This window comes from Ictalurus punctatus, chromosome 14 (assembly GCF_001660625.3).
Source record: "Ictalurus punctatus breed USDA103 chromosome 14, Coco_2.0, whole genome shotgun sequence".
NCBI lineage: Eukaryota > Metazoa > Chordata > Actinopteri > Siluriformes > Ictaluridae > Ictalurus > Ictalurus punctatus.
In genome coordinates, this window is record NC_030429.2 from 13,885,209 (window position 1) to 13,908,858 (window position 23,650).

At 37.4% G+C, this 23,650-nt stretch overlaps 1 protein-coding gene across 2 annotated transcripts in view; it reads left to right on the forward strand.

Moving 5' to 3' along the window:
• Positions 1-1,274: 1,274 nt before the first annotated feature.
• Positions 1,275-23,650, forward strand: part of pdhx (pyruvate dehydrogenase complex component X) — a 50,090-nt gene continuing 27,714 nt past the window's right edge. The window contains exons 1-3 of one of the 2 annotated variants that reach the window (XM_017485627.3): positions 1,275-1,340; positions 11,963-12,046; positions 20,580-20,680. In XM_017485627.3, the coding sequence (XP_017341116.1) occupies positions 11,986-12,046; positions 20,580-20,680 (162 nt within the window). In that variant the 5' untranslated portion in view covers positions 1,275-1,340; positions 11,963-11,985. Of the gene's footprint in view, positions 1,341-3,224; positions 3,392-11,962; positions 12,047-20,579; positions 20,681-23,650 lie in introns of those variants that run through there. The other variant, XM_017485626.3, reaches the window with a different exon arrangement.

Consider the following 23,650-nt stretch of genomic DNA (forward strand, 5'->3'; position numbering starts at 1 on the left):
GCCTATAAAATACTGGGAGAGTGTAGTCTGGTCAGAAGAGAGCAAAATGTTTTGGCTATCATACTGCACACCATGTTTGTAAAACCTTTCAGGTGTTAAGTATTAAGGGGATGCATAATGGCTGTTAATTTATGCACATCAGAGTCCTAGAAGTCAGCATTACCTCATTTACACATCACATTTCATTCACCTCATCTAGCTACTAATATGGGCTCAATGTGGTATGCTTGTCATAGATCAGATTTATTATTCTCTAATTCCAAAATATATAGGATATTATGTGATAATGAAATATGTATATACATTTTTTTTCTCACTTTTTCTCTGTTGTGGATTGTCTTGTCTCTTTCTCAAACATGTTGCCATGCTGACATGATTATAGACTACATGCAAGGCAACTAAATTATAAATGGCATACTTATATAACACTTTTATCCAAAGTGCTTTACACTGTGTCTCATTCACCCATTCACACACCAATGGTAGCAGAGCTGCCATGCAAGGTGCTAACTTGCCATCTGGAGCAACTTGGGGTTCAGTGTCTTGCCCAAGGACACTTCGGTATGTGGAGTCAAGTGGGCCGTGAATCGAACCGCCAACCCTACAATTAGTGGACAACCCACTCTACCACCTGAGCCACAGCCGCCCAACAGAAGGCAACAAATTACCAGTAGAGACCTACAGGGACAATTAGAGTTTCCATTAAAACCAATACAATTCCCATTTTAACCATTAAAACCATTACAAATTAATGCAATGTAAGTTGCTCTGGATGAGGGTGCCTGCCAAATTCCATAAATATATGTTATCTTATAGTACCTATGATTATTATGACACTAACTCTAAGTGTTCACCAGACACTTAAGCTAGAGCTATTTAATTGAAGAAATACCTTGATTTATGACTTATTTATTTATAGGTACTAATTTCTCACTAATAAGGTTTTAGCTTGATTGTATTTTTAGGTCCTGGCCTATTTGTAGTAGCATCAGGATTTGTTTTTGATTGACCTCTGTAAGGATGGCTGCTGAATGAGTGTTACAAAAAAATTCCTACAGGAATCCTGCAGGATTTTCATTTTTCTGCAAGATGTTTGCTGGTATTTAATATTTCCTGCAGGACACATTGACAAACTGTGCAGGATATTCCTATAGGTTTTAGAATATAGCCTTCAGTATAACAGAAACATGCAGGAATTTCCAGCACACTTGCTGTAGGATTTTATAATTCCTGTAGGACTGCTACACACCTCCTGTAGAAATAAAATAAAGCTCCCAAGTACTTAATCTATCCTGCAGGCCAACTTATTTCCTGTAAATGAAGAAAATTCTGCAAGTCAGGTACAGTAGTCAACAAAATTAATCTTTTAAAAATGGTAGGAATGAATCGGTTGAGTAAATGATTTGATGAGTCATTGACAATGTACAAAAAGACTCAAATTTTTCGTACATACTGGCATAACGATGCGATTTACATAAAAGGCCAGTACATAAATCTTTTTCTCGAAAAGATTTGATTCACTGAGATGACGTCCCTCTTTGCACTGTAGTCACACAGGCATTCGAATGTACACATTTAACTGTCACCAAACGTTGTGTGTCTGTAGAGGTATAGTCCCACTTTTATTAAATTATTTATTTAATCATTATGGTGTACTAAATTACTGTTCCGTTATGTATTTGTGACACAGCAATTAGCATAACATTAGCTCACTTACTAGCAAACATGGCTAATTTTATTATTTACACACAGCGGTTAGCAAATGTTAGCTCACTTACTAGCAAATACAGCTAATTTCATTATTTACACACAGCGGTTAGCAAATGTTAGCTCACTTACTAGCAAATATGGCTATTTTTATTATTTACAAACAGTGGTTAGCAAATGTTAGCTTGCTTACTAGCAAACATGACTAATTTTATTATTTACACACAGCAGTTAACAAATGTTAGCTCACTTACTAGCAAACATGGCTAATTTCATTATTTACACACAGCGTTAGTGTAACATTAGCTCTCTTACTAGCAAACATGACTAATTTTATTATTTACACACAACGGTTAGCAAATGTTAGCTTGCTTACTAGCAAACACGACTAATTTTATTATTTACACACAACGGTTAGCAAATGTTAGCTCGCTTACTAGCAAACATGGCTCATTTTATTATTTACATACAGCGGTTAGCAAATGTTAGCTCGCTTACTAGTAAATCTGTCTAATTTTATTATTTACACACAGTGGTTGGCGTAACATTAGCTCGCTTACTAGCAAACATGGCTAATTTTATTAATTACACACAGCGGTTAGCAAATGTTAGCTCGCTTGCTAGTAAATCTGTCTAATTTTATTATTTACACACAGCGGTTAGCATAATATTAGTGCACTAAATAGCAAATCTGTCTAATTTTATTATTTACAAAAAATAATTCTAACTTTTTTAATTGTTTTTTTAAGGTGTAAATTGTACTCCAGCTTGGAAACTTTACAGATTGCATCAGTCATTATGCAACATAATTTCAGTTAATAAAATATTTAATTTGTGAAAATACTTTGCTTTTGTTGTTATTTCCCTTGTATGTATCCTGCAGGACACAAACATTCGCCATGTCCTGCAGATTTTCAGATCTGTCCTGCAGATTTTCAGATCTGTCCTGCAGGTGCAGGAAGTGTGTGCATGTTTTAAATAGACCTGCAGGACATAATTCCTGGAGGATATCATTCCTGCATATAATTTTTCCTTCATGGAATTGCAGCTATTTCTACAGGAAAATGAGTTGAAAATCCTGTAGGATATCTGCATCATATTCCTGCAGGTATTTGTTTATTTCTTTATTTTTGGTAAGGGTGCTTTAGTACACTCATGTCCCTTCTACTAGGAACAATCTCGGATGCTATCGATGCAAAAACAAACACACAACAACAACAACAACGACGACAATAAACAACTTTGAGGTATTCCTGTCTTCTGAACTGCACCATGCTAATGCTACTACACTAGATGGCCCTGTTGAAATATTAACGCGCTGCATTGTCACATTAAAGAAGGATATTTAAAATAGCAATATTTTTCAGTTTTTTTTAAAAAAGAAAATCTGAGCAAAATGAATATATTTGGATAAATTTAGCCACAGTGTAGGTTACCCCCCCTTAAAAAAATAAAAAATAAAATAAAAATAATAATAATAAATAAAAAAAGAGGGGAAAAAGAGCTATTGGCTGGTTTGTGAACAGGCTTGTTTTGGGCAGGCTTAGGGACACAAACATGGCGGCCTCCTTACGGCTAGGACACCGAGCCGTTTTAACTGTTTTGAGGTTTATTCCGTTTCAAAAATGCCCTCACGTAACTCAGAGTTCGTTCAGACAACTGTTTCAGTCTGCGTATTTATTAGGTAAGTGTGTTTCCTCTGTTCTGAACTGCTTTTCGCTAGCTTGTTAGTCTACTGTAGCTTAATGCTAGGTGTCTGCTAGCTAGCAGGATTGTTACCTGTAAAGACATTTTGCTAGGAAGTCCGTGCAGATATGCACGATTAGTTTTCGCAAGGTTTTGGCTATATAGACTCTCTCTCTCTCTCTCTCTCTCTGTGTGTGTGTGTGTGTGTGTGTGTGTGTGTGTGTGTATATATATATATATATATATATATATATATATATGTATATATGTATATGTGTGTGTGTGTGTGTGTGTGTGTGTGTGTGTGTGTTTTGTGGTACCAAGGGCAGACGGTTGGAGAGGACTTTCTGTAATGTACAAGTATACTATTTATATCCCTGTACACATCCATATCACTGATTGGAGGTCATTGAAGTTAGTAAGCTGTCTGTGTAGTTTTAATGACATTCATGCAGCTGTCAAACCCAGTTAGTCATGTTAGTTAACTGATTCAGATGTTAATATTCGTTTAAATTTTATGCATTTTCGTTCTTCAGGGTGCCCAAATCCAGCACTGCAGTATTACATGTTTCCCGTGCACTTGTACATCTATTTCAGCTGAAACGTCAATTCTTAAGAGCATCATGATCTGATGTGTGACAGCAGACAGGACTGTGTGATATTTCAAATTGGATTTGATGAACAACTCCTAATGATGTTAAACATGTGTGTAAAGTTGTTTAGGTCAACCTTTACCATAATGTAATAGTCACCAGCACGGTAGTATACATACATACATGCATACATATATTAATGATTCATTCTGTATGACTAAATGCTCTCTATAATGTATGCACATATATGTATGTATGTATGTTGTATGTGCAGTGTATGCTGCTGTACAATAGCAGCTTGTTCCCAGCAAACATGGATTGCTTGTATGTCTTCCCGCACATTTTATTCCCTTTTCCTGCCATTTCTTGGTTGGGAAAAATGGCTGAACTTAATTCATTTAGAAGAGGGTGGATTTAGAGCAAGTTTGAGGTTATGTAACAGGTTCTGCATTTTTCGTGGTGGTGTTTTTCCAACTTGGGGGCATTTCAATGTCTTTATGCAGCAGCAGTAAGTGTTATCATTTTCTCAAGTACCCTAATCCTTCAGCTATAAGGCTATAATTCTGATGTCTCCCAATGTTCACCCTGTTGCTCTCCATCACCACTCTTCTGCATGTTTAGCTAGTTTTCTAAGCTACTCTGAAGTTTGTTTAGATATTGGTCAGGGTGTGGTATATCTCATGCTGTAGGAACAATCCTCCTTCAGTGACTTAATATTAATCCACCCTCTGTGGATGTGAATATTTATAATTAATAGAGATGCACTGATATATTGGCCGATAAAGGTTTAAAAACATAAGAGGATCAGGGCCGATTATATTCTGTCGATCAAAAGAGGGCGGGAAAACATCAAATTCGTGCAGTGTGTAAAGATGTCTCTTGTGTGGAATGATTGCAAATCTGCAGTTTACAAACTCTGCACTGCTACAATTTTACACCATAAGTGAGCAGGAGTGAAGCGGGAGTTTCAGTGTTGTCAATTATTATTATTTTTTTTTAATATGCTGTATTAACGGGCCACTACACCGCTGAAAGATTTAAATGAAGATGAGTTGACAAAGTATATATTGCACAGAAAAATTTATTTATAGAGTAGTGTATTTCATATCCCGTTAATGTTAATATATAAAAAAGTTTATATTATATTTTACCAGTTTGATGTCAGTGATGAAGAAGAAATGCTTGTGTTTGTGGTGAGTGAATGTGAGACTAACAGGAGTTTTTTTTTTTTTTTTTTTTTTTTTTTTTTTTAGAATTCAGTCAATGTTAATATGAATTAATAACATTCAATAAGTTAAGAAATCTTACTTTAATCTTCAGAATTTAGTTAATGTGTTAATGTTAATTTGTGTTTTCTGTTTATGAGACCAGTTACTGTGAAACAACTTGAAACGGAGAGAATAACGTTTTTATTTGCATCTACTTCAGAATTGTGGAATTAATGATTATTAATTTAAAAGGCATAAAAGGCAGAAATATCAGTTATTGGTATCGGCCGATAGCACGGTGAATAATCGGTTATTGGTATTGGCTGAGAAATTTAGTATCGGTGCATCTCTAAAAATTAATGTGTTCTTCAATATCATCCAAGATTTCATTTCTAATGAACTGACTTTCGTGTACTTTTACTGGCATTAGTCTGTTTGCTTTCTTGTTCTTTTAAGCATTGTATTGTGTGGCACAAACCCCAGGAATTATGGGACTTCATCATCAATACACAAATTATCGCCAGAATATCACAAATATTTCAATATAAACTTGTTTCATGGGAAATTATTTCTTTTAAGATGTTGTTTACAGGGCTTTATTAAAGCTATACAGACCCAAGTGCTTCCTAACAGCTTACATATGTCTTAATAACATGTATAATCTGTTTTTGATTATTGGCATTTCTGGCTAATAACTTTTTTCCCCCCATTTGAAGCAATATAATTGTTTAATGTGTAATGTTTAATAATTGTTTAATGTGAGAGCTGTATGGAACCTCTGCCTATAAGCCACGCCGAGCCGACTCTCCTGTTTTTACTGATGAATTGCACTGACGTTGCTCATTACCTTGCTTTTTATACATGTCCTTAAGCGCTAATACGGCAGACTGGATATATTGCACTGATAAAACAACAAGAAGAAGAGCCTTGTTTGCTCTGATCAGTTTGTCTGTAGTCTGCTAGTTGTAATTACAAAACCATTCACATTTTGATCACTTGTTTTATGCTCCATTTTGCCTGTAAAACAAGGACAGTGCTGCATGTGAGCTAGAATTTGGCACGCCTCAAGCGTGATGCTAATGCGGCCAGTGTGGGCTGAAATGATGTTTAAACTGGAAGTTTTGACTCTGTGTGTAACATGACACTGTGCTCTTACAATTGAATATTAAAGCTCAATTTACCTGAGGCTCAGAAAATATAAGACTTTGTAAAATCAGTCAACACTGTCCCTGATCTTCCATAAAATACTCATTCTCATAAAAATACTACTGGCCAAATTATGAAATGTATCATTTTAAAACTCTTAACGTCTTTGCCCATTATTTAGTTACTTGTCTTAACGGATTTGATTTGATAACTACTTCACATAGTTATAGTAGGAAGCAATGTATGGACCTATGGACAAGTCATGGGATGTTAAGGGGTGTATCCATTTGGCAAAAGGTCAAATGCAAATTATGACTATCACAAATCACAGGACATCATTGTGTAATATCGAACACAAATCTTACTGATGAGTGATTTGCGTGTGTACTGTTAAATCATGTCTGATCAGTTATTTTGGTGAAAATGTACAGATGCTTCAGGTTGATGTGCTGGCTTCACATAAGGTGCTTGTGAAATACTTGAATGTAGTATAAGTACCAGAAAACTAGGATTACATGTAAGAAAATGCATTTAGTATATTACATCTCATCATGAAAAGGAGATCTCTTCAGTCTCCAGACCGAACTCTACACTACACTCGCAGTATCATGGTTTGGCAAACAGTGTGTAGTTCTTGACAGAAGAAAAAACAAATAGGCTTGAAAGTCCTGCAGTTTCTTTTTCTCTCTCTCTCTCTCTCTGTGTGTGTGTGTGTGTGTGTGTGTGTGTGTGTGTGTGTGTGTGTGTGTGTGTGTGTGTGTGTGTGTGTGTGTGTGTGTGTGTGTGTGTGTGTGTGTGTGTGTGTGTGTGAATATAAGAATAATAATTGGATATTTAGGATGATTTGCCTTTAATCGGAACTAATTCGTGACAGGTGATGATGGAAATTGAAAACAGTAGAGATGTGTAACTTGGAAACATGAGAAATATGCTTTTGGCTATAGTTTTTTCAATTATTTTTATTTATTTATTTTAGATACTGCCTATCTGTAGTTACAATAGTGATGATCCCTGGCTTAATCATTGGTTTTTGAGTGTTTTTAAGTGCTCCGCAGTCTCTCATAATGGACTTTAAGGCAGTAAGGCTTTACTGCTCCTCTTTGATGGATATCACAAGAAACAGGAGGTTTATTATAGCTATTACTTAAGAATATTAAACGGGTCCTTTAGCTATTACAGACCAAAAAGCTGTTGATGCTGATGCAGTGCCTTTGACTCACTATAAGATTGTCCTTTCCATTTAATCAAAGATAAAAGCGCAACACTTAAGTCATTCTGCAGTGGTTATAAACAGTGTTGGTATATGACAGACCTCATGCAGCTGACATCACTCCAGGTTTGTCTGTTGTGGGTGTGAGGTGAAGGCTGTTGTGTGCATGCAGTTCCCAGCACCATTAAAAAAAATATGCTAGTAGTGTGAATAATAATAATAATAATAATAATAATAATAATAATAATAATAATTTCTGTCCTCCAACTAGGAAAGACTAAGGAACCTCAAATTCCTACTCGGAAAGTTGAGAAGGTTTCCTCAATCCCTGAGTTCAGCATATAACTTCATGTCAACATGACCACTCACACCATTAACAGTAAATAAAATATCACTTCAGTATTTTAAATGAATTTACAGTAGTATGTATTTTAAAGCATCATACATCAACACATTAGTTGGTTAAATCGGCATCTGTTGTTTTAAGTTAGTTGTTTTGAAAAATACATGTTAAATGCATGATTACTAACGTATGTTAGTTAACTTGTAAATAAATAAATAAAAATAGAAAACATGCTGCCATGGAGGTATCTATTATTTTTTCCCACTTTGTAGCTTGAATGCAACAGCTTGGAAATAAAATAATTCTGATTTCAGACTTCCCACCTCTGAGTTAAGTAGAACGCAGTAATATACTTTTTTATTTCCCTTAGTCTGTACTAATGCTCAAAACCAGGTAACTAGCTCACCATTCATTAACCACAAGTTTTCAGGTAGAAACTGGAACATAGGACTGAGCAGAACTTCCTCTTGCCTGGTGGGCTAGCTAATAACTTCTCATTTTTTTCCATGCCTGAAATATAATTACTATATACCACTTTGTTGCTTTTGTTAAAAGGTATTTTAATATTGTAATACAATAAAAAGTCGAAAGCAAGTTTGTGAGTTTTCCCTCTTTTTTTTTTTGTGTGTGTGTAACAAACACTTTAAAAAATAACAGTTCTATATTTATATCAGACAGTAAGCTGATCATATATAACAAAACCTAAATCTTCAAATGTGCTTGTGTTCTAGTTGAAAAGACTAGTTTTCTGTAATTCTTGTGGAACTATCTAATTCAGGTGGCTTTACTAACATATTTCACCTTATCAGTTATGACAAATTTATTTTAAACAAACATTGCTATGTGCACTTTATTTAACAAAATATTTAGTATGTTATTGTATATAAATATTAGTTAATAGTTAAATAGCCATGTCGTTGGGCTTAACATTTTCAGGCTCATCAAAAAAAAAAAATCATAAATAACCACTGAGTCCTTGTGCTTGGGTGTTATTCAGGAAGAGCACACTGTATGTATACTGTATATAAAACTGTATCCCACACTTTTAAGGATAAAGAAACAGGCCATATTAGTTTGCTCAGTAGATGGCAGCAGTAGACTCAGATGCTGTCCTAGTGAGACTGCTGGCCATAAGCATAAGTGTTTTAGTAGCTGTCTGGAAATTGCTCTCTTACTCATCGCTATCATCATTAAAGTGCTCTTCGATGTATCTCCTGTAATTACTATATATCCTGTAATATGTGGCGTCTTCTAGTCTCCATTTTCCCCCATTAAAACTAAACAAACCGGTTGATATAGAGTATAACCCAGTCATCCTAGTTATGAAATGTGCAAGACAATCTCAAACTCATGTTTCATCTTATTACAATGAATCCATTTAAATGAAGGGAAAGAGGAAAAGTGCATGTCTAGACCGATGAGCTGTGCCAGACCTGTTATGTGTGAGTCAGGTGTGAAGGTGCATTTGTGTGCGTGTGTGTGTGTGTCTGTGTGAGCGAGCATGTGTGTGCGTTTCTTAAGGACAGTTTTTGACAGTAAAGATGAAGGAACATAAATCATGCAGTGTGTATCCTACCTATCAAAAATGTACTCATTAGTAGATCTACAGTAGAGCCAGTGTTGCCTCTGTACAAACTCTATAGCATTGCTGTTCAATTTGAGTGATACGAAAGCAAAATGTGTCACTGTTACATCACTAAGACAACACTATTATACTATTATATGCAATGTTATGAACTACCTCCTAATGGTCCACCATGCATCGCCATTCAGCCCATGTCCTGTCAACAAAATGTAGCTTAATGTCACTAATAATTATTTTAATGTTAATGCTTTTAATAAATCTTTTTGGCCTGCCACCATATCAGTGAATTTAAACTAATGCTTGTATCCAGAGTATAAGGTGTGCACGCGTGTGCGTTTAGAAGTGCACCTTAGCACTTGCAGCCTCCACTGTTTTATTAGTCATTGTCAGACAGTGTTTGATAACTAAAATACCCCCCCGCCACACACACACACACACACACACACACACACTCTTTTTGCCAGTATCAGCCAGAGGAAGATGTCCTCCAGGAGTATTTTTAATTAAATTTTTAAAATGTTATTTTTATACCACACCGTGGTATCGACTTTGGTATTGAGTATCGTGTACTTTTGGTGGTATCGGTACCAACTGCTAGATTTTGGGTATCGTGACAGCCCTACAACCTACAACCCCAATTACAAAAAAGTAAACTAAATAAAAACAGAAAGCAATGATTTGGGTAGAGGTTCACCAATGTGTGAAAAACTGTGTAAATAATTTGTGGAACAATTTCAGAATAATGTCTCTCTTCAAACAAACTACAACATAAAACAAAGCAACCTGAGTAAACATACAATGCAGTTTTTTTATTTATTTTTATTGAAGCAAAAAATTTATCGAACACCTATCACCCATGTGGAAAAACTAACTGAAAATCTGGTTGTGCCACCTTTAGCAGCAATAACCGGGAGATCAGTCTTTCACTTGCTTCTAGGACTAGGATTTCCTCCTATGTTTGGACCATTGTCTTGCTACATAATTCAGTTGCGTTTGAGTTTCAACTTGGGGACATTCTCCTCTAGGATTTTCTGGTAGAGAGCAGAATTCATGTTTCCTGGGCCCTGAAGCAGCAAAGCATCCCCACACCATCACACTTCCACCACCGTACTTGACCGTAGGTATGATCTTTTTGTGGAATTCTGGGTTTAGTTTATGCCAGATGTAATGGGACCCCTGTCTTCCAAACAGTTCCACTTGTGACTCATCAGTCCACAGAACATTTTCCCAAAAAGTTTGAGGATCATCAAGGTGTGTTTTGCCAAAATTCAGATGAGCCTTAATGTTCTTCTGGGTTAACAGTGGTATTCACCTCACCACTCTTCCATGGATTCCAATTTTGCTTCAAGTCTTTCTGATAGTAGAACATCAACAGTGAGCTTTATTGATGAAAGAGAGGACTTTGAGGACTTTTGGAAGGTTGGCCACTTTTGGGAAGGTTCGCTACTGTGTCTATTTTTTTCCATTTGGAGTAAATGGTTCTCACTGGGGTTCTTTGGAGTCCCAGATGCTTTGAAATAGCTTTGTAACCCTTCCCAGACTGATGTATTTGAATCACCTTCTTCCTTATCATTTCTGGAATTTCTTTAAATTTTGGCATAGTGTGTTTCTGTGTAAGACAGTTTAACCAATTTGTGCTATTGCAAAAAAAGTTCTATTTAAGTGTTGATTTGATATAACAGGGTTTGCAGTAATCATGTCTGGTTGTGTCTAGTCCAGCTGAACCCAATTATGAATTCAGTTTCATAGATTTAGGGAATTAGTAACTATGGGGGCAAATACATTTTCACACAGGCCCAGTTGGGATTGGATAACTTTTTTTTGCTTCAATAAATAACATTCATTTAAAAACTATATTTTGTGTTTACTCAAGATGGTGTGTGTGTGTGTGTGTGTGTGTGTGTGTGTGTGTGTGTGTGTGTGGCAGGCACCTGGTATCGATTACACACAGATGTCCTCCATGTCTTTCGAGCTCAGTAGTGGTGTGTGTGCTCTTGCAAAGTTTGGTTTAGATTACAGCAGCTTGGTGTCACTGCTGCTCAAGCAGGGTTTTGAGGGCCACTACCACCCACTCATACACACACTCCAGTGGTCTGCTGTCCTTTGTTTTATTCATTTATTTATGTTCTGTGTGTTGCTTTTTCTCTTTCCTGCAGTGTGACACTGATGTATTCTGATTCCCTTATTGTGTGTGTGTGTGTGTGTGTTTGTGTGTTTGTTTTTTGTGTAGCTGCTGTGCATTTCACTGCCTGTGGTCACTGGCATGTTCTTCATGCTATTGTGATATTTATAAATGCCAGTGAGCAGGAACATATTGTTACTCACTAACCAGGATAATCTTACAGACAATGTTGGGCATTTTACTGTTTTCCCCCTAGGATAACTTCTCCATCTTTTTTTTCTGGCAGAAATAAAATATTAATTTAAATTCTTACACATGTTGTCAGCATCTCCTAATGGTGCATTTCTGTGTGTGTCCTGCAGGGGTCGCCCCTCTCAAAGTGCAGATGCCTGCTCTCTCACCCACCATGGAGGAGGGTAATATTGTGAAATGGCTGAAGAAGGAAGGTGAGCAGGAGCTGGTTCCTCTTACATTCTGTTACAATCACGCATTGCATTCAGCTCAACCTTATGGAAGTTTTCATTCATTGGTGAACCTCTACCCAGCTTTACTTCTGAAAGACTCTGCCTCTCTAAGATGCTCTTTTTATACCCAATCATTTTACTGACCTGTTGCCAGTTAACCTCCAGCTGTTTCTTTTTAGTAACGCTTACTTTTCCAGCCTTTTGTTGCCCCATCCCAACTTTTTTGAGATATGTTGCGGCCATCAAATTCAAAATTACATATTTTTTTCCTTATAATGGTACATTTGCTCAGTATAAACATTTTATGTTTTCTATGTTCTACTCTAAATATCATATGGGTTTGAGATTTGCAAATCATTGCGTTCTGTTTTATTCACATTTATTTACGTTTTACAAAGTGTCCCAACTTTTTTGGAATTGTGTGTGTGTGTGTGTGTGTGTGTGTGTGTGTGTGTGTGTGGGTGTATATATGTATATACAGTATCTCACAAAAGCGAGTACACCCCTCACATTTTTGTAAATATTTGATTATATCTTTTAATGTGACAACACTGAAGAAATGACACTGTGCTACAATGTAAAGTAGTGAGTGTACAGCTTGTATAACAGTGTAAAATTGCTGTCCCCTCAAAATAACTCAACACATAGCCATTAATGTCTAAACCACTGGCAACAAAAGTGAATACACCACTAAGTGAAAATGTCCAAATTGGGCCCAAAGTGTCAATATTTTGTGTGGCCACCATTATTTTCCAGCACTGCCTTAACCCTCTTGGGCATGGAGTTCACCAGAACTTCACAGGTTGAAACTGGAGTCCTCTTCCACTCCTCCATGACGACATCATGGAGCTGGTGGATGTTAGAGAACTTGTGCTCCTCCACCTTCCATTTGAGGATGCCCCACAGATGCTCAATAGGGTTTAGGTCTGGAGACATGCTTGGCCAGTCCATCACCTTCACCCTCAGCTTCTTTAGCAAGGCAGTGGTCATCTTGGAGGTGTGTTTGGGGTCATTATCATGCTGGAATACTGCCCTGCGGCCCAGTCTTCGAAGGGAGGGGATCATGCTCTGCTTCAGCATGTCACAGTACATGTTGGCATTCATGGTTCCCTCAATGAACTGTAGCTCCCCAGTGCCGGCAGCACTCATGTATCCCCAGACCGTGACACTCCCACCACCATGCTTGACTGTAGGCAAGACATACTTGTCTTTGTACTCTTCACCTGGTTGCTGCCACACACGCTTGACAGCATCTGAACCAGATAAGTTTAAACTGTCTGCGAGCTTTCTTGTGCTTCATCTTTAGAAGAGGCTTCCTTCTGGGACGACAGCCATGCACACCAATTTCATGCAGTGTGTGGCGTATGGTCTGAGCACTGACAGCCTTACCCCCCACCCCTTCAACCTCTGCAGCATTGCTGGCAGCACTCATACATCTATATATATATATATATATATATATATATATATATATATATATATATATATATATATATATATATATATATAATGAGAGATAGATAGATAGGTAGATTTTTTTATTTATTTAAAAACACCACCACTCGTGCTAAAATTGTGTGGATTCGGTGGCAAACGTAGTGTTACTTGCAACCTCTGTATGACGGCAAATCCGTGCCAAAAAACTATCAACAAATGAAAAAATAAATGACTCTCGTGAAGAGTATCTGTGGATGAAGTTGTGTCTCTCATGAAAGAACAGGCAACTTCACTAATGGTTCACTGCATTGGCAGGCAGCCACTCAGAACTGAGATTCTTGAAAAATGAGTTCACAAATGATATTTGAGGCTACAGTCAAGCCAGTTGGGCCTGCCCACTGCTGACAAAAAGAAAATGCATGAGCAGAGCGTAGAGAGTTCTCCCCTTTTTGCGTGTGAACATCTGTTTTCCTCTCGCGGTTGTAATGTTATTGAGCTCCAATAACGCACTGTGACTTTTGGCACGGATTTGCTGGCGTATCTTTTCATCTTCTCTCTTCAGCTCTTTACATTTTGCACGCTAGTTAGCTCCCTGTCACGTGACATCGGAGCGCAGTGAAAGGGAGTGATTGACGGCTAATACTAGCCAATCTAAAATATGCATTAAAGTTAAGAATGTAAAGATGAAATTTAATTCGTTATGTAACGTTGGATAGAACGGTGGATCGGTTAATGTATCAGCTCACAGCACGCACATACTGTGCAGTAAATAGCGAACTTTTTGTAGAGAAATGAAAACACCACAATTATTTTCACTCACACAAATGCTTCCATATATATTTTGAGGTCGCACAGATTAAATTTCTGGAACAATTTCAAGCCTTGATATCTGAGGACACTTATTAACTCTTTTCGCACAGATTACATTTCTGGAGTGTATGTGACCAAAATGGTTGCAATTTTGAGTCTTGATGTCTGAGGAATTGAGAGAATATTTGAGAGAGAAAAAATAAATACTTGCAGCCGTTTTAAACAACAAAACTATGGTGAATGAATTCAAACTGATATTAAGAAGCTGCTGTTATGGATTTTAAGCAAACACCAGTAGTTGTAATTAAACAAGGCCTCACTGATCTCTCAACAGAAATAACAATAGACAAAGTAAAAATGTGGCTCTCAAGTGATGCAGCTTTCATACATTTTACCAAATTAATATACTCTAAATGCACATCACTTTCTTTTTTTCCCCCCTCATTATCTGTTTATTTGCTTTTTTGTATAGGTTCAAATCTGTAAATCATGTTTCACAATACTTCCTTCTCACACCGAACCAAATTTACATGGGACAGTTTAAAAAAATTAAAAGCACAGGGAAACCTAAAATATGACTATTCTCCAAAGTAGGAGAAAGTAGGCCTGGGAAACATGGGCAAAATCTTATACCATAAAATGGATAATTTCATATTCTTGAAATGATTAACATCATGATATTATGTTTTCTCTAAAATTTATTTAAAAAAAAAGATTTATACAAAGTAACTGCATGCATTCATGAATGTGTTTTGATGAACTAAACACCAGTGAGGCATGTTTTTTCTTTTCTCCTTTGATTTGGAAGTGACATTGAACAGAACATAACACTGTCAAAATGGGAACAATATGAATACATAATATCAAAAGTAAATATTAAAACTAGGGCTGCAACTAGTGATTTTCATAATCGATTAATTGGACGATTATTTTTTTGATTAATTGGATACTTTCAATACAATTTTTTGGTTATTTAAAATAAAATCCTGAGTGTTAAAAATATAAACTTCAGACTAAAACTTTACATTAACACAACTATGTCGAATTTATGGGTGCTTTTTTTTATTTTTATTTTTTGGTTGTCCAATAGCACTGATGATTAAATGACAGTCTTAAATTAATAATAAAATCTCACTTTCACTTCACCTTCCAATTTGTTACCCACTGCCTTTAGGCATATTGTTTTGCTTATGATTACTTTGATTGTACCGTTTTACTTAGATATTACAGATCTTACTTGGGCTCCCACTGTTTATCACTGCATCTACATTGCAAGTGAGGAACAACACTGCCTCGTTGTAAACAGATCACTCCTGTTTTTCCACTGTCACTTGACGATTACGCCTCCGTATGGTGGTCACTGTTGGGCATAAAGGTAACGTTGACATAAACACTAAAAGAAAGAAATTCATTGTCGTTGACTCTGCGTATTCTGCTAAAGCTAGTGGCATCGCATTATGAGCATTTGATGTCATGTACCATTGACTGGCAAGCGGCTTATGCTTGCTTATACGTTAGTTGAAAAAAATGCTAGAGTTCCAATTGAGACGAAAATACACTAGATGGTAGAGTACAAAGTGCATAGTGTGGGTGTATAGTACATAATTTGGGACAAAATGTTGGTATGTTCTCTAAAATGCATGTTTTTAGAACTGAAGTAACACAATGAGTAAATGTGCTGTGCGCAGACCAACTAATTGATAATGGGATTCGTTGACAATGATTTTCATAATCGATTATTATAGAGTAATTGTTGCAGCTCTAATTAAAACACTATTCAACTTCAAGTTTCAGGAATCAAACCACATACGTTCTTTTACCTTTTTAAGTACAAGCCCCCCCCCCCCCCCCCCCCCCCCCCCATGCAGTAATGACAACAGAACATGCTGGGCAACAGTTGACATATTTATGATTTTTGTGGTTATTAATATCAGATTTAGTTAGATGCTCTGATTTATCTTGTATTAACTTCTTGAGAACTGGGCTTTATTACCTTCCCAGGAACGTAAGAGCACATGTACAACAGGGCCGTGCATTAGCAGCATGTAGGTGAACGGTATAATGTTTTGTTGTGGGTTTATTTATTTATTTATTTTGCATACTGAACTGGTGAAGTTTTCAGGTCTGACTATGCAATATTCATTACATCTTTTTCTTTTATCCTGTTATTTATTTTGGGAATTTGTCTTGTTCCTTTTACTCCGCATACAGTACAAACAACTGATTGGTATAAAGCAGAAGTTTGTGAGCAGTTGCACTGTGTGCCATAAAGAGCTAGAACCGTATGAATGAGAGTAGGTTATAAAAATACACGTTTGCCCATTTTTCCCTGTGTATCTAATTTTTTTTATTATTATTTTTTTTACATCTGCAGATCAAATTAAATACATGTTAAGTAGTCAGTTGTTTAAAAGGAACCTTGACTATGAAGGCTTGTAGGCCTTAACATGCAATAATTGCCCTCTCCTACAAAAATGCGTTGTTAGAAACACATGAAATATGTTCATTACTTTAAAAATCCTTAATATTTAATATATATTTTAACCTATGGAGGCCGCCATTACATGACATGCGCAATGCACTCTGAATCGATGACGTAAAATGGTTGTACTTGAGCACTCAAAAGAATTAGCTACTAGCCCCCGCAGCAAGAAAAGAATGCCACACTGTGATGCTTTTGGCTGTAATTTTCTAGTTCTTGTGTGCTGTGAAACAGGGGATATCTGTAAATATAATCAAATCCGTAAACATCTTGTTAGTGAGTTTTTTTTTTTGTTTGTTTGTTTTTTTTTGTTTTGTTTTGTTTTGTTTTTCTGTATATTTTCATAATGGAACGCTTGTGTAAAATTATCCTTAAACGCCTATCCAAGTTAGACCCAAAGTAAAATTAAAACTGTTCTTGAACTATTTGGAGTACAAGAATGGTTTTGGTCTCTTTTGAAAGGTGGACTAAATATTTTTGCATAATTGGATTGTTTGGACCCTTTGCTAGTGTAACAAGACAAGTGTAACAAGTTTTTGTCAGGATGTTGTGGCTCAGTGGATTACTATGAGGCTTCATATGAGGTCCGTTGCCTCCGTTTTGTAAGTGTTTGTATATTGGTGGTCTGAGGGAGACATTGATTGTAACTGCTGTTGTGAATGTATCTCAAAAACAGTTTATATCAATGAAATCACAAGAATCTTAGCTTTCCAAAGATACGAGTACCTTCGTACACACAGAAGCTCTGTAGATAGCATAGAGTTGCTGTCATAACGTGGTGACAACGCGCTGGCTGTCGGAATTTTAACAGAATAAGGCATATGACGGCAAGATGACTGATAATCTCTAAAAATTATTGGTATTAGAATACGTTTCACCATAAAACTATAGTTTAATCCGTATGCTTACCTTGAACAACAAACGCTCTCAGTTGGCAAAGACGAGCAGTTGCTACACACACACACACACACCATGGATTTTGCCCTACTGTCGCCTCCTCACTTCTCTGATCGTCTTCATTTTGATGTACATTTTGAGTAATGTCTTCTATATTAGCCTCCTCGCATATGTTATGCTCACGTTCAAATTGAAAAGGTTACAGACATGTTTATATCACTGTAGGGTCAGTGGAGAATCAAGACCTTTGCAACCATTTGACATCACTACCCAGAATGCACTGCAGCGTAAATAGCAATGGCATCCTACAAGTGCAAGGATTTATTTATTTGTTTAAACTGACATCTAGAGTGTTTTTGTGTAGCGGATTTATATAGCAGATGTCAGCATCAATCTAATAAGCCATACAAGTCTTCATAGTCGGGGTTGCCTTTAAGAGTGGAACAGGAAGAATGTCTTGTCAAGATTAGACATCACTTTTGACCTCATTAATGCATTATAATGGTGCGAGAATAAACTGCAGAGCCTACACTCGCACACATTTGCAATTCGTTGTTGAAGCTGAAGGACAGATTAATAGGTTGCCCTTTTAACTTTTACCTGCCTCATAAGATGCTCCTGTTCAAGAATGATGGGCATGCAGAAGCACTAATGCAGTTTTAAAGGCAAACTGGATTTTAATTTATCACTCTCTTCTCACTCCTGTCTTCATTTCTTTATTTGTATTTGTCATTATTTATTCTATTACTGACTGAATGACTGACTAGCTTCCTTCCTTCTTTCTTTCCTATTTGTGCTGTACCTAATTGAGCCTTCCTATTCACATGTATCTGCCTAAGGAGATACTAACACTCAAGTAGCTTTTGTATCCATCCTGACTTTCAGTCCATCCATCCATTTTCTGTACCGCTTATCCTACAGGGTCGCAGGGAACCTTGAGCCTATCCCAGGAAGCATGGGGCAAAAGGCGGGGTACACCCTAGACGGGGTGTCAATCCAACGTACACTTTCACACACTACGGACATTATGGACATGACAGTCAGTCTACCATTCATGTCTTTGGACTGGGGGAGGAAAGCGGAGTATCCGGAGGAAACCCCCTCAGCACAGGGAGAAAATGCAAACTCCGCACACAAAGGGACACAGCGGGAATCGAACCCTCAACCCTGGAGGTGTGGAGCAAACGTGCTAACGTGCTTGCCTGACTTATGCATGGATAATTTCATTCACATATAGGCTACATATACCTTCACATATGGACTACAAACACAGATGTGTGTGTGTGTGTGTGTGTGTGTGTGTGTGTGTGTGTGTGTGTGTGTGTGTGTGTGTGTGTAATACAATACACACACAAGTATGCAGTATTTTTTTTTTTTTTAAAAAAGGAGTTGTTGAAAAAATATTAAACTAGTGCTATAAAACCTGCAGCATTTCTCCTTTAATCTTCTTGTATGCTCCTTGTCATGCGATACACTTGTCCCAGCATTTCTTCCATTCCTGGAAGCATTTCCTTTTAGTCACCTTTTGTCATCATTTCTAGAGCCTCCTGCATTTCTTTTTTCTGCATTTTTTCCATGGTGACATTTTTTACCCTTCAGTCTCATTTTACATTACGGAAAGAAAAATAAGGTGCAAGAAGCAAGATCTGGCACGTACTGTGGATGTGAAGCAATAACCACATTGTTTCTGGTTAAAAACTCATTGATTGACAACACAGTATGTGCAGGTGCATTGTCGTGGTGCAAGATCCAGTTCTGTGTACACCACTTCTCTAGATGTTTTTTTCCAAAGATGCCTAAGCACTTCAATATAAAATCACTTAGGGTGTGTGTGTGAGTACCATGACCTAGGGTTTACAGCTCATAACAGGCTAAAACAAACAACAACAGGTAACACCACTTTGCATGAGTGGCATGGTGTGCTTGTTTTCCTCTCGTATAGTCACTATACGTCACCTCAGAGCTGTTTGGCCTGATCTTGGATTCCAGCATACTTGTGGTGTGAAAAGAAAACTTCAGTATGCATCAGTGAGTATTTCAGCCTCAGCTTCCAGAAGTGAGTGAGTGTGTGAAGTATGTGCATGACTGAGTTGCTATCCTGCTCTGATTATTTGGATTTCTATATTTCCTCCTGTTATTTTTTCCCTTACTCTCAATCACAGAGAGCTTTATTATTAACTGTATGATGGGTTTTTCATATGATCTGTGTCTGGCAGTAATGGCAGTTTTCTGGATGAATGACATTTGAAGTGATTACATTGTAAGGGAACATTTGTCTAATATTTACTTTATTCCCTCAGGGAATAAACCTCAGGGTCATGGGTTTCAGGATCCACTTTATTTCTTATACTTTTTTAAATCCAAAGTATGCTCACCGCATTCAGATTTCCTCCATAAATCCGTGTGTGCGTGTGAGAACCAGTTGTCTTCTAATTGCAGTAATTTTTCATGAATAATTAAATGTAAATGTATTCATGAGCACTCCCATGTCTGGAATGCAAGTGCAGATGACTGAACATTATCATGTGCTGCTGTGTTCGATGGCCTGCTGTGCAGCACAGGCAAACTAGGATCATGGAGATGGAACACACATCAGAAAGAATCCCTGTTTCTCCTTTACATTGTTGTTGAATATTTAGCAATGGATTTCTTTTCTATTTCATTGCACATATTACAATATCCCTTTTTTCCATCAGCTTGTAAGAAGATCTTAATGATTTTCATTTTGCCTGACATATACCCGTAGTATGGGTAGTAGGGTGACCTAAAGATAGACAGTTATTTATTATGTAAAGAAGAAATTTCATGTATATGTCAATGAAAAAAATCTATTGAAAATTCTAGACCCAGAGAAATTGTTTGTTATTTATTAATTGTGTATGTGAGCAGGTGAAGCTGTGGCAGCTGGCGATGCTCTCTGCGAAATTGAGACAGACAAGGCTGTGGTTACCATGGAATCCAGTGACGATGGAGTACTAGCTAAAATCCTGGTGAGTGTGTGTGGTGGGATGGTAACAGAAATTAAATGTGTATTGAGTGAAAATGAAACTGATTTCACTATTATTTACTTCAATCCCCTGAGTTCTGTCACCATAAGCTTTCTATCTAATCTCATTTAGAGGGTGTGTGTGTGTGTGTGAGGGAGGGAGGGAGAGGGAGGGAAGGAGGGAGAGGGGGAGAGAGAGAGAGAGAGAGAGAGAGAGAGAGAGAGGGAGGGGGAGAGAGAGAGAGGGGGAGAGAGAGAGGGGGGGAGGGAGGGGGGGGGGGAGGGAGGGAGAGAGAGAGAGGGGGGGGGGGAGGGAGGGGGGGGGGGGGGGGGGGAGAGAGAGGCGGGAGAGGGAGGGGGAGAGAGAGAGAGGGAGGCGGGGAGGGAGAGAGGGAGGGAGGGAGGGGGAAGGAGGGAGGGGGAAGGAGAGAGGGGAGGGAGAGAGGGAGGGAGAGAGGGAGGGAGGGAGGGGGAAGGAGAGAGGGAAGGGCTCTGGTTCCTTCTCCTGGTTTCATCTCTGTATTTAGTGGCAGGTCAGCCTCATTCCCTATCACATTTAACATGTTGAAGAGAAACAGGATTTCTTAAACAGATGATGTAAGGAATTTGTCTGTTTGCTGTGAATACCTCCCTTTTACCTCTTTATAGTAAAAAGCCTTCCATCAGTAGATAAAGGAATTGTCAGTCATGGACTCATTTGCATAATCTGGAGATCTCTTTATAGTTTAAGAGACCACCATTTTAAACAGATATCCTTGTATGTTTTGGGTCATGAGCAAACCCTTTCTTTCTCCACTCTTTAGCCTTTCCATCTCTTTGGTAGAGGATAATCTTGGTTCGAAAACTTTTGTGGCTCATCTCTATATTTCTTTGCAAATTCCAATCTGGATTTCCGATTCTTACTGCTCATGAAGGGTTTATATCTTGTAGTATCACCTCTTTATTTCTGCACTTGATGTCTTCTTCGAATGGTGGATTGTGATCCCTTCACCCTTGGTAAACAGATTCAGTTCCACATGCATTAGTTATTAGTTCCACATTAGTTCAGGATTTTAATCACCTCACTGTTGTTAATAATGTCCATCTCAACAAAATGGACTCTCAGTTTACATGTTGCAAGGGAATTTGGCTGTGTTACATGAACTCACACTATGCAGGATTTGTGCACAGATTCCCATTGTGAAAGTAATCAGAATTAAAATTTTACATCAAATTATTCTTCAGTTTAAACAAATTATCAAACTTGTCCTGTCTTTCGATTGGAGAGGAATTGATTTTAGATTTACTTAATTAGGTATATGCTGTAGTTTTATTTATATATATATATAATATATATATATATATATATATATATATATATATATATATATATATATATATTCCAACTGATCTACCAATCAGAATAAAAGATATATTCGTGAATTACCAGATCATTAGGCTGCATGTAAACCTAGATAATAAAGATTTTGTTATTTCCACATTTTCTTATTTTTCTCACTGGGATCCAACTGCAAGTGGTAATGGGAAGTTGTGGTGTTGTGTCTGTCTGGTGACATGTACTTCATCCTGATGTGTTTTTCCTGCTTAAAATAAAGTGTAGAATAAAACAAAAACAGCATTGCTTTATATACAAGATAATAACACAGCATCGTGGATTGATTTGCCCTCCATCTGTCCCAGACTTGAGTAGATGGGGCTATTTGGAGTAAAATCACATGTGCAGTTTGTAGTCTGTAATAGTCACATTGAAATATTGCAATAAAATGCTGACCTTTAGACACGTATAGACACACACTACAGCTTCCTCTGCAAGGGAGTTTCCATGGCAACAGGCCATGGTAATGGGGGTTGGGGGCTTAAAGTAGGAGCAGAAGAAAAATGGTCTGAATTAGTTAACCACCTCCATCCTGCAAAGCACCTGAACCATGAATACGCATCTTCGTGTTTATTGCTATGCGATGGTAAATAAAATAAGCGTGGTTCACATGATGTTTTTCTAAACGTCTCTGTACATCTCTCTTGCACTTATGTGTTTAGAAGTGTCCTGGAAAGCAGCAGTATGGAATTGAATTCACAGATCTTCCATATCAAACACACCTCAATGTCAGGCCACCCCAAATCCATGATTTGAAATCCTTCAACTTGAAATTGCTGCAATATTGTCAATATTGAGAGAGTGGCTGTATGGTACTGCATATTAAACAGAGAGGTGGGATCTTATGAGAGTGATGGATGGGCTGGAGACTCTAGAGATAAGTTTAAGATTCACATGTACTGTACTGGTGTAATTTTCTGTGTAAGATGTTGTTCTAAGTTCAGTACTTTAACTCTTCTTTCAAGGTTTTGTTTCATGTTCATGAGAGGAGAGGCTGCATGGTGCTATTGATTTTTCAGTAACAGCCGCCATTGTGTGTCTGTGCTATGTGTCTTTAACACCTGAATGTGCTCTGGTGAAATTGCTTTGAATGCTGTGTATAGTTAACAGTTGTTAGGATGACATTAAAGACAACCTGACATCAAATCTGACCTTTTTTTCTATCTTGTTGGTTCATGTCTCCTGTTAGATTGTGCAAAATCATTAATATTGATCTCTCTCTCAAAAAAATTAGACTTCACAAATTTCTGTTATGATTTCCATTTCACTGTTTTTAAATCACAGCTTTTAGGAAGGAAGAGTGTCTGCCCCCCCATTGAATGGATTTTTAAGGTGCCCCCCCCGCAAGACTGTTTATACAAGTCATCCTTTAGGTCAGAATGTGTCTATAGATATCAGTAATAATTAAAAGACTTACACTGTTTGGGTCAGTGAACACTTGCTGCCGCACGTTGGGTCTTTCCTTTCATTAGATCAGCGTGACTCTGCTCCCTTCCGCTACACTCATTTTGGTGCGTCCTGTCTTCACTACACGTGCCAGCCATGTGCCCCCTTGCCATCCACCATCTGCAGCTCCATTTCAGTGGAACTTCACCTTTG